At 46.6% G+C, this 11,565-nt stretch overlaps 1 protein-coding gene across 1 annotated transcript in view; it reads right to left on the bottom strand.

Moving 5' to 3' along the window:
• Positions 1–442: 442 nt before the first annotated feature.
• CENPN (centromere protein N) overlaps positions 443–11,565 on the bottom strand; it is a 13,627-nt gene continuing 2,504 nt past the window's right edge. The window contains exons 2-11 of the mRNA XM_004704529.2: positions 11,154–11,334; positions 10,029–10,074; positions 9,069–9,128; positions 8,718–8,794; positions 5,882–6,055; positions 3,307–3,408; positions 2,595–2,658; positions 2,110–2,222; positions 1,373–1,499; positions 443–1,103 (exon numbers count right to left, since the gene is read on the bottom strand). Coding sequence (XP_004704586.2) covers positions 1,021–1,103; positions 1,373–1,499; positions 2,110–2,222; positions 2,595–2,658; positions 3,307–3,408; positions 5,882–6,055; positions 8,718–8,794; positions 9,069–9,128; positions 10,029–10,074; positions 11,154–11,334 — 1,027 coding nt within the window. The 3' untranslated portion in view covers positions 443–1,020. The remainder of the gene's footprint in view (positions 1,104–1,372; positions 1,500–2,109; positions 2,223–2,594; positions 2,659–3,306; positions 3,409–5,881; positions 6,056–8,717; positions 8,795–9,068; positions 9,129–10,028; positions 10,075–11,153; positions 11,335–11,565) is intronic.

Here is an 11,565-nt window from a genome sequence, read left to right as displayed (position 1 = left end):
CCGTGGGATCCTGAGACTGTAACTCGTTATGGGAGTAACAAACCTCATCTGTCTCCCTCGGAGCGGCTGGTGGTTTCAGGCTGACCTGGCAGTTGGCATCCTCAGGCATTTGTAAGCCGCTACGCCACTAGGGCTTTTAGGGATATTTAAACCAGTGCTCTTCCTTGCCCTGGCCACTGGCGAACACTACGCCAGTGCCGGATCTTCTGACCGCAGAACTTCCAGGTTCTCACGCATCCCTAGCTGCATTCTGTGTCCATCTTCCTTCGTCTCCTCCATGTGTCCAGATTTCCTCTCCTTTCAGCTATGCCATGATAGTACCACCTCTTTGAAACTTCAGGTCCTTTTGGAACAAGATAGGGCAGATTTTAAAAAATACGTAAAGATGAATGTAATTCATTATTGATCAAGGGTTGCTTTTCAGCAAAAATAACGCTGGACCGGCTTTTACACATCTTTATTCACATATCACTGTAACATCAGCCCATTTGAATGCCACCTAAGGAATGGACCTGATAATGAAAAGTGCAGTGACCAGGAGACCTGCTTCCTGTCACTGAATCATTTTGGCAGCCGGCCTCCTGCGATGCTGGTGTAACAGACCCTCGGAATGGACTGACTGTAGGCTTCCCCTGGACGGTCCGCGTGAGGTTGGTTCACTTGGCACTGCTTTCTGTGATCTTCAGCCGAGAAGAAGGTGTTTCCTGAAGGCAGCATTCGGAACCCGATCTCCCCAAGATGATGTGACGAGGCAAAGGGCACTCAAGCTGATGCCACCCAAGAGTCGCAGCCAGTGTTCTACACCAGCTTGATTTCAGCTCACCGCAAGGTCAAGTCGCAAATGCTCACCTTTGCAGTATTCTTCGGGATACCTTGGGGAGAATGAGTCCCGACACAGACATAGAGGCACAGTTTTTAAAATCTTGAGACCAAGGAATTGTTTTTCAAACAGTTTCTATATGGAAGGGGCCCAGGTGGCCCTGGCTTGCAATGCCTTGGGAGAGGCAGTCCAGAGCCAGCTCACTTATCTCTGATTTTAAAATAATTCATCTCCTTGCTGAGAATGCAGGTAAGCAATGGAGAGAGTGGTGCGTCTGCAATACCTGAAAGAATCAAACAAAGAAGGGGAGAAAAGAAAAGAGAAATCTCAAACCATCACAAGGGCAACGATTTGAATCATGTTTTCAAACAGCCCAGATTGGAGGGTGGGGTTCGCCCGCTTTATGCAGAAGCAGAAAGTGTGCAGAGGGCATGGTGGGAACTCACTTGGAGCCAGGAGAAAGGTCAGGTGTGTGTGTGCTGAGTCAGCAAAGACAGGGCTGAGGGTAGGACTGCACCTTCTTGTGGCTTTTCCAATGAGCTGAGTACTCACCGGCGGGAGCTAAGGATTTCAACGCTTCCAGAAGATGAGGACTGGAGAACTTGACCAGGCACCGAAGGGGTTCTTCCCGCTCAGCCAAGATGCTCCTGCTGAAGTCCCCTTTGAACTTCGTCTCAAGCTGTCGAAAAATACATTCACAAATGATCATGAACCAGGTCTGTTGTCACGGTCAAAGAGTAACACAAGCAGATCACGAGGCTCATGATTTCTATCATCAACAAGTAGAGGCTGAAGGGGAAGTACACGTGGATTAAGTCTCTGATGAATCCCCTCTGACCATAGACCAGGGAGGTGAACAGCCTTGCTATCATGCAGCGTGCACTGGAAAGTGGATTGTTGCAGGTGCAGTTAGACTAAAATTTAAAACCTTATTGCTTGACCTCCCTTCTGACCCATTTTAAATTTTTAATAGTTTTATTATTCTTCCTTTCTTTTTGATTGAGGTTTTTCTGCTTCACTTTATTATTGCTAGTTTTTTTTCCCCTTCGGTTGTTGTTTTGTATATTTTTCTGCACATGAAACTCATGATAGGTAAATCTATAGTTATGACAACTGGATCAATGGTTTCTTGCATTAATGGCAGGAGAGGCTGGCGGGATATGGGGAGCTAATAACAAGTACACCCCAAAACCCCGTGTGTGTGTGTGTGTGTGTGTGTGTGTGTGTGTGTGTGTTCTCTTTTAGGAAACATTGGTAACTTGTAGTTCGTGTGTACAGCTGCACCCCACCTGGTATTGTGCAATTTCCAGTCTTGGCTGAGGGTAGTCTCCAAACGTTTCTCGTGTCACTTTGTGGATTCTCTCTTTTTCCAGCTGGTTTTCGTGAATGATCCTTAAATCCGCTAGAGGGAGAAGGTATCACATGACACAGCCATTAGGAATATAAGCATTTTTTTATGCCTAAAGTGTCTTTTCTTCCATACCTCATTTTCCCACAAACTCTTTGAAGCCCCACATACCAGCCTTTTGGTGAGATGAAAGAGAGAGGAACTCTCAGCTAGCGTTTGTTTTATTTACCAGATGACATTCTGGTAAGTTCTAAAGGAGGCCTAGGGTGGCTTAGCTCTACCTTTCAATGATCTGGAAGTAATTAGAGTTGTGAATGAGGATGGAACTATATACACATAAATACACGTGTGTTCTACCGAGACAGCAGAACCCTAAAGAAGGAACAAAGCCCTTGGACATGTCAGTCTGCTCTTGGACACACGTACTGTTCTTAGGTAGCCACAGGCTTGTTTCCGGGAGCGGTGTAACTGAATTGTGCGTCTCAAAGACCTAGAAAACAAATAAAACACGCCCCAAAGTCAGTATTTTCTTAAACGTTTTTCACATGTGGTTAACATGTTCTACATGTACAATCCAGTAGTGTTAACCACGTTCATCTTAAACAGCGCTATTTACTTCTAGAGCTAGCCATCACTCTGAACAGAAGCATAGTGTCCCCCAACAATGAGACCTCCTATCCCTTTCCCCACTCCCCGCCCCTGGTAACCACCACGGAACTTGACTTGACTGGTCTACATGTTGCATGTGGGTGGGATCATAGAGTATGTGTCCTTTTGTGAATGATTAATTTCACTCAACACGAGGCTCATCCACGTGGCAGCATGTCTTAGGACCTCCCCTCCTCTTCAGCCTGAGTAGTTTCCCAGTGAACGGCTATGCCATTCTGTTTACCCATTGGTCAGCTATCGGGCCTTTATGTGGTTTTCACCTTTTGGCAGTTACGAATAGCGCTGTGGTAGACACTGGTCCAAGCAGTTCAAAGATCTGGATTGCATGGGAATTCCATGTCTCACTCTGAGGAACGGCCAACTATTTTCTGGAACAGCTGCATCATTTTCCAAACCCACCAGCAATGGGCAAAGGTTCAGATTTCTCTCCCTACTTGCCAGTTTGAAAGGCAGTTGCCCCCGGGCTCACCTGATTATACTGTTTGAAAACAATAGCCTTAAGAGAGTCCAAGTACCGGCTCTTGAGGTCCATTTTCACCATCTGATGGTGCTTGGTGGCCTTTGTCAGCGCCTGGAAATGAAAGCCAGCAGGACTGTTGGCCCCACCACCAGGGAGCGGTTTTCCCCGAACCCGGGAACGAACTGCAGTGACATCTCCTCAAGGTTTGTCACTTGGCTTACAGGACCAAGAGTGGCTGGTGCCGTCTCATAAATGCCAAGATTGAAAAAAATCATTTTATTGGGGACTCATATCTCGTTACAATCCATATATTGATTGCATCAGGCATGTTTGTACATATGTTGCCTTCATTCATTTGCAGACATTTACGTTCTATTGAGCCCTTGGTATCAGCTCATTTTCCCCACTTTCTCTCCCCCCACTCACCGCCGATACCCCTTTGGTAGATTATAAATTATTATTTTCATATCTTACACCCATCACTGTCTCCCTTCTCCCATGTTTTCTGTTGTTCTTTCCCCTGGAGAGGGGTGTATGGTTATGTGTCAATCATTGTGATTAATTCCCCCCTTCTCTTCCCCTTCCCCCCTTTATCCCTATCCTTATGGTATTGCTATTCCCACTCCTGTTCCTGGATTCCATGTGTCATGAGCTCCCATCTCTTTTCTATACCTATGTACATGTTCCAGTCTAGTCTGAATTGAGAAGCAGTACTGGGGTCATGATAGTGGGGTGTGGGGTGTGAGGAAGTCTCAAGGAACCAGAGGAATACAGTGTTTCCTCGATGCTTTACTGTACCCTGGTTGACTCATCCCATCCTATGGCCCGTCTGTGGGGAATTGTTCCATCGTCTACAGGTGAATGCCAAGATTTTTATATCGTTGAAACAAAAAGTGAGCTTAGGAGCTGATACCAAGGGCTCAAATAGAAAGTAAATGTTTAGAAAATGATGATAGCAACATTTGCACAAATATGCTTGATACAATTGATACAACAGAAAGTTATAAGAGCTATAAGAGCCCCCAATAAAATGATTATTTTTTAGAGTGATCTTGTTCAAAGTAAAGAATCATAAAAAAATCTTAATTTCAGACTTAGGAGTCAACAACATATTCTCAAAACATGAACAGTTTTAGAAAACCAGTCATCTAACAGTTTAATGAAACTGCCATAAGGAAGTGCAAACACGCACACATTAGTGCACACGTAGAAGGGATAAAGTCAATTAAATGCAGTTTGCGAAAGTTTTCCACGGCCCAAGGAGACAAAGCAGAAGACTGAAACAGAAGTAGCAGACTGAAACCTGGAACTCAGGAACACACTGCCATCGAGTTGGCTCTGACTCACAGCGACTCTATAGCACAGGGTAGGCCTGGCCCTGTGGGCTTCGGAGACTGTAATGCTCCAGTGGGCTTTTCCCACTGGAACTGGAGAGCAGTTGGTTGGAGCTGGTTTTAAGGTTCAAATAGAAATGAACATTAGCCTTTGGGCAGTGGCAGGGTGGAATGACCCCGCTGTTAGCAGATGAAAGCCCTCTTTGTCCTGGAGGAGAGGGCCCCCAGATCTAGAGAAGCAGAGAGAAGTGTTACAGGGATGTAGACGCAACAGCAGACTTCTCAATGCCATTGCAATAAACAACCCAGGAACTTAAATGGCAGGGAAGCACCATGGTGGGCCACCTGCGGCTGGCTGGGTTCACAGCAGTGGAGAGCCCAAGGCACCCCAAGTTCCTGGGAGGTGCAGCCAGGCAGTGGAACTGCTGACCTACAGCCGGCTCAAGGGCTGGCTCTGGAACCATTATGGATGCCACTGCCCTTGTGAAGGCTCATAGGGGAGCACTCGCAATGGTCGCCAGGCCAAGTTAGGGAGGGCATATTTTGCAGGAAGCTACTAGGAAGCTGGGGAGACAAAGACAGTGCCACAGGGAGCAGTAGGTACACAAATGATGAAAACAATGTTCACCAAGAGGCAAGTGATGCAGCCAGGGGAAAGCAGTGACCACGAGGAAAGGACCGGCGAGGGTACAAAAGCTAATCACAGAACGGGATGTGACAAAATAAGGAGCCACAGTGGCACAGTGGGTTGAGCATGGGGCCGCGAACCACAAGGTGGGTGGTTCAAACCCACCAGTCGCTCCTCAAGAGAAGGATGAGGCAGCCTGCTCTCATAAAGACCAATAGCCTTAGCAACCCCAGGGAGCACTTCTACTCTGTCTTACAGGGTGACTAAGCGTCAGAGCAGACTTAATGGCCGTGGTGAGCGTTGTAAAACATCTTCCGAAAGGAAAAGGAAGGAGAGAGGATGTTTTGAAAGACTTTTTGTTTTAGAGACTTCTGTATTGGCTGCTCTTTCTACATTTGAAACGTGTTACATCTAGATTGAAAGACAAAGAAGAATTGATGCGAATTAATGTCCCAGCCATGTTCCCAGGTGCAGAATAACAACCCACCCTGTTCCTCACTTTAGGATGTCAGGGATCATTGGCGGTATTCGGTATGAAATGCTTATTGAGCAGTTTAACCGGGCACAGCCCTTTTTGGGAAGGATAATGAAACTCGATACCTTGTGAGAATCTGTTCCTTACCTGAACCAGAAGGGGGAAATTGCTTTTCAGCCTGGAGAAGGACATGAACACATACGGAGTCTGGGGATAATACACAACGTAAGTAGCTTTGTACTGGTTTGGTTTCTTGTGATGTGTTCCCCAGGCAATCCGAATCCATACTGCATTCTCCTCATCTCTGAAGCTGACTATCACCTTGTTAAAAAAGACAGGAGTTTCTCAATTAGAATCTCATGGCTGTACCAATCACAGGTATTTATTTCTGAGGGGTGAGAAATGTCATTGTCATACAACCACTGTTCTCCCCACATCTGGGACAAAGAAGGGTGAAGAAAACTGAAGGCCCATGGAAACAACTAATTCAATGGATGAATGGACCATATACATCTCAGCTTCCACAACCCTGAGACCAGAAGAACTAGAATGGTGCCCCGCTGCCATTACTAACTGCTCTGAAAGGGGATCACATTACAAGGTGGGAGAAAAACATGGGATGGAACTCAACGTCATACAAAAGAACAGCCTTGTTAGTTGCATAGAGCCCGGTGGAACCTGCAAGACTATAGCCTTCAGTCACCCTTTAAAACTGAGACTGAACCCACCTCTGGGACTCAATGTTCAGCCAAACAATAGTTAGGTCTATGAGGGGAACAGTAACATTAGGGAGGTCCACACCCCCTTCAAATAATCAACCACTTGAGATCAAAAGGGGAACAGGTGCTCAGGGACAAAGATCAGAAAGGTTAAAAAAGGCGCACTAACGGAAACAGGAAACACAGGGAGGAAGTGGGATCCGTGATGGCGCATTGTGGGATGGTTTATGATGATGCATAGCGTTGTAAGCAAAGCTATGAAAGAAAATGTGTCTCAATTGTTCAACGGAAAACAAATGTGGCTCTGTAAGCCAGTACCTGATTCCCAATGAAAAATTTTGATACATGGCTATGACGGAGGGCCAAGGCTGGCTGAATGGGAAATGGATTTGCTCAGCAAACTGTCCAAATCACAATAAAAAGCTGACGGGGAAAAATGGAGAAAGAGGGGGAGCTGGAACCTTGGATGTCTGGCTAAGAGGCTGAGAGGCTCCCAGCCTCCAGCTGGGAAGGCTGAGGCATCAGTCAGCAGCTTTCAAAACGGGAAACTGTGCTTCGTGCCCTGTGCCTGCTTTCCTCTCCCAGTTAAGAACCAGCTGAGCAGAAACGATCCCACTGCTGTACTGGATTGGGAGCACGGCAGGGTATGGGCATCTGCTGGAAAATACTCTGGGGGAGTTTTCCAGAGACACATCTGTGCCTTGCCGTCTTATAGAAGGTTAAAAAATAATAATAATAAATTCTCCCTCAGGGCCTGACATCAGGATGTCCCCATAACTTCTTGGGCTTGTCCTCAAAAAGCATGCTCTCCTTCCTATATGGGTATGAGCACGACAGCCGTGTGGATAGATTCCGTGTTCACGGGAGCCATTTTTGCATCTAGCGCAGACTTAGGGTGCACAGCCTAGTCAGAGTGACACTGCTCTGTAGTAGTAAGCTTAAAGACAGACCGATCCTCGTGCTTTTATGCATTTAGGTCAGATGATAAAAGCAACAAAAATACCAACGATTTTGTGTTGCTTTATAATCTTGACGGGTCAATTCTAGAGTTCTAGTCAAACACTTTTGTTAAGTAGGAGCTGTGGGGAGAGTAAAGTGGTGACTTGCCTTAACGGCTATTAAACTATTTTTAAAGGTATAGCAATGAAAGGAATGTGGAATCTGCAATGCTGTGGTTAGGTGTTAGGCTGCTAACCACAAGGTCAATGGTTCAAACCCACCAGTTGTTCCTTGGGAGAAAGATGAGGCTGTCTGCTCCTATAAAGATTCTGTTTCAGAAGCCCTAAGCACGGTGGCTATGAGTCTGAATCAAGTCCGTGACAGTGGATATCGGGCACTGACACAACACGCCCATCAGGGGGAGACTTCTGTTGGGCAGGGCTGGTCTTGAACAAGAGGCAGCGGGTCTTGTGTTGGGAGGTGAGGGGGAAAGAAGGTGTTCATATAAAAAGTCTGTTTCCAGTATGGGGCACAACAGGCAGTCCCAAGAGGACACACAGTTGTGTTCCTTAGTCTGCCTTTAAGCCAGATTTGGGTGTTACTTTGGACAATTAGGTATTTCAAATGTTTGTCTTCGTACATAGTATATCTTTTGATGCATAAAAAACATTGTATAAACCTCCAATTTTTAACACAGTGGGCTTTTGGGGGGTGGGAGGGGCCCTGGTGGCATAGGGGGCTATGTGTTGGGCTGCTCATTTCAAGATCAGCAGTTCGATCCCATCAGCCGCCCTGTGGGAGAAAGGTGAGGAGGCCGTCTGCTCCCACAACGAGTCAACGTTACGGAATCCCAAAGCAACAGCAGCTCTATTCTGTGCTGCTGGGTCGCTCGGAGTTGGGATTGACTCAATGAGGGGAGCTGGTTCACAATTACAGGTTGCACGTAGTCAAACATTTATAGCCCAGGGACTGCCAATATGGAACTTACCCATTGATAATAATAATAATAATAAAGAACACAAAACCCAAACCAAACCCACTGCATGGAGTTGATCCCCACTCACAGAGGACAGACCAGAACTGCCTCTCAGAGTTTCTAAGGTGGTCAGTGTGGAGTGGACTGCCACACTTTTCTCCCAGAGCGCTAGTGGGCTCAAACTGCCACCCTTGCAGTGAGCAGCTGCTTCTATGTACTTAACCACTGTGCCACCAGGACTTCTTAAACGAATCCAGTCAACAAACCAACAGGGGAGTCCCATAACTCCAGCGCACAGGTCGCACGAAATGGGAACAGAATGAAAGCCCCGAGGCATTCTTCCCCTTACGTTCTTGAGCGCCCTCCGAAGAATCTGCGTAAAGGAACTTTTGAACTCTTCCATGTCGAAAAGGTCAGCATCACCACCTGCCAAAGAGCAAAGGGAAATCAAGCCCCTGCCTCTCTGGCAACCTTATCCGCAAAGGTCCTCAAAGGGAAGTGTTTCGTGCAACCACCAAGGGCAGCAATGATCAGTGACACGAGCTACCGGGGCATCTGGCATGGCACCCCGACACTTGGGAAGCTCTCAGGCTTCCATAAAAGAGTACTGACCGCCTTGCTTCGAAAGACAAGGAGATGGAAGAGAAACAGTCGCCGGAACGTCAAACAGAATGATTCCCTTCAAAGTGGGGACTATTACCTGCTTCTTTACTCATCTTAAAGACGTCCCAGAGTCTCTGGTGCCGATGTGCCTGATGATCTGAGAGAGAGAGGAGAAGCCAATTAGCTACTGGTACACCACAGCCCTCTGAAGGCACGTGAAGTCACTCCCATGATAGGACACCAACCGGAGCAGGTCACAGTCATTTACAAACCACACGATGTGGCTGTTGTGCGCTGTCCAGTGGGTTCTGACTCATCGTGACCTTACAGGCTAGGCAGAACTGCCCCCGTGGGTTTCCTAGGCTGGGATTTTCATGGGACCAGCCTGCCAGCAGGCTCTCTTGTGGTGCCACTGCATGGGCTTGAACTACCAACTTCAGGGTTAGCAGCTGGGTGCTTAACCATTGCACAAGCCACATCAAACAGGTTCAGCTTTGCATTCAAAATATAGATGCCTTCAGAGCTGGTGTGCTTGCAGGCGCAGGGGCTAACAAATAAACATCATAATCAATAACTGACAGCACGGGAGAAGGGGATAGTGCTAGGAAACAGGAAAGGTAGACCCTGTCAGGACAGGGCCACAGACCCCTCTCTTCTTCCCTCTATTGTGGTACTTATTGCAAGGGCTTTCTTGTGGCGAATTGCTCTGTCTCCTCACTTGGACTGGGTCTCTTAAGGGAGGGAGAACCCCTTCTGTATGGCTCAACGGTGCCTGGCATCGTGCTTGGCAAATGACAGGTGTTGAATGACCATGTGAACGAGGACCTGGGAAACAGTAAACATGTGGATCCACCTTTTATGGACTACATGCCACCCGGTCATGGAAAGTCGGACACAGTGATCCAGAGGCAGGCTCTCCAGATACATCCTGACATGCCACACTGGAGTGACACCAACCCTCCTCAGTTGTTGACTCTGAGCCCTTACCGATCACATACAGAACCGCTTCTCTGAAGCAACAGACAGCTCAGCGCACACGCACATCACCAGAACTTACAGATGATGTCCAGAAGGGCGGCGTCCTCGAGGCTTGCACACTTCTCCTGAAAGAGAGGAGGAAGCCTTTGTTTCTTTCTTTCTTTCTTAACAGTCATGGGTACTTTCAATATCCTCACCAGCACAATTCTAGTGCACCGTTTCTTCTTCGGTCTTTATTCAGTGTCCAACTTTCACATGTATAGGAGGCGATTGAAAATACCATATTAAAAAGAGAAAAAAGCAAAACAAAAGAAAATACGATGTAAACACAGTCTAGAAAACTGTATGGGGCAGTTCCACTCAGTCACCTGGGGCTTCTAGGACTCAGAAGTGGCTCACTGGCATCTACCAATGATTGTAAGCCTATTTCCCTCTGCCTGTTTGCCATCTTGTTTACATAGCACACTTAGATATGAAACACATGCTGTTGTCGGTTGCCAGTGAGCCAGTTTCCACTCAGAGTGACCCCACGCATAAGAGAACAAAATAGTGCCCAGGCCTGCACCAGTCTCACAATTGTTGCTACGCTTGCAGCCATAGATACTGATAAATTAGTGTATTTTTAAGTCTACACGCAAATTCTTAGATGCAAATATATAGAAATTTATAATTAAAATATTATTTGTTTACATCTCCTCATTTTCTCAGAAAACAAAACAAAACTCTCAGAAGTGGAATCCCTGGGCCAAAAACCATATGTATTTAAAAGGAAACCAGAGGGAGTCTACAAAACTTCTTTGACTATACTTCTATCCATCCTGCTAAGTATAAAATGAGCTTAAAATAAAAAGCAAATGATAGTAAAAAAAAAATACATGCAAAGAGAATAGCTCTTTCTTCAAAACTTTGGAACATGAGACTTGGTGGGGTGATGGATTAAGCGTTGGGCTGTTAACTGCAAGGTCCGCAGTTCAAAACCACCAGCCAGTCTGTCAGAGAAAGATGAGGCTTTCTGCTCCTGTGAAGCTGCGCAGTCTTGGAAACCCACAGGGGCAGTTCGACTGTTCTAGAGGGCTGCTGCGAGTTGGAATTGGCCTGACGGCAGTGAGTGGAGTTAGAACAGAACCCAGTCCTCATTGTTTTCATTTAGGAGCTGCCTTCCGTTTCCCTGGGACCAAGGGATAACCATTCTGAACACTGTTACCTCACAGAGTAGAAGCAAGTCCTGCATAAGAGATTCCTTTCTCTGCCGGAAGTTCACGGTCTGCAGTTGATGCTCAGACAGAAAGTCCCATGTCTTTAGGATTGTCGTCATTTCATCCAATCGGATTTTCAAGAAGATCCTCTTGACAAACTCAGCAACAGTCTCATCCATCTCCTTAGGCCTTTAACAAAACCAAATCAGCACAACCAGTAAGGTGACCAGATTCAAAGCGGGACACCATGGACGGGGGTGGGGGTGGGGGAACTCTTGATTAAAATTTTGGTCTATATGGACCAAATAGACCGTTCCCTAGCTTGTCATGCATTCTTTCCAAAAATTGGGACTGTCCCACCAAAAGCGGGACATCTGGTCACCTTAAGTAAAAGCCAAATATAATTGTGAACATTTCAGT

The sequence above is a fragment of the Echinops telfairi genome, unplaced genomic scaffold (genome assembly GCF_000313985.2).
Source record: "Echinops telfairi isolate 266 unplaced genomic scaffold, ASM31398v2 ScPeMD7_2291;HRSCAF=2852, whole genome shotgun sequence".
In the NCBI taxonomy this organism is placed as follows: Eukaryota; Metazoa; Chordata; class Mammalia; order Afrosoricida; family Tenrecidae; genus Echinops; species Echinops telfairi.
Note: the sequence above shows the minus strand (reverse complement) of the source record. Positions and strands in the feature narration are given on the sequence as shown.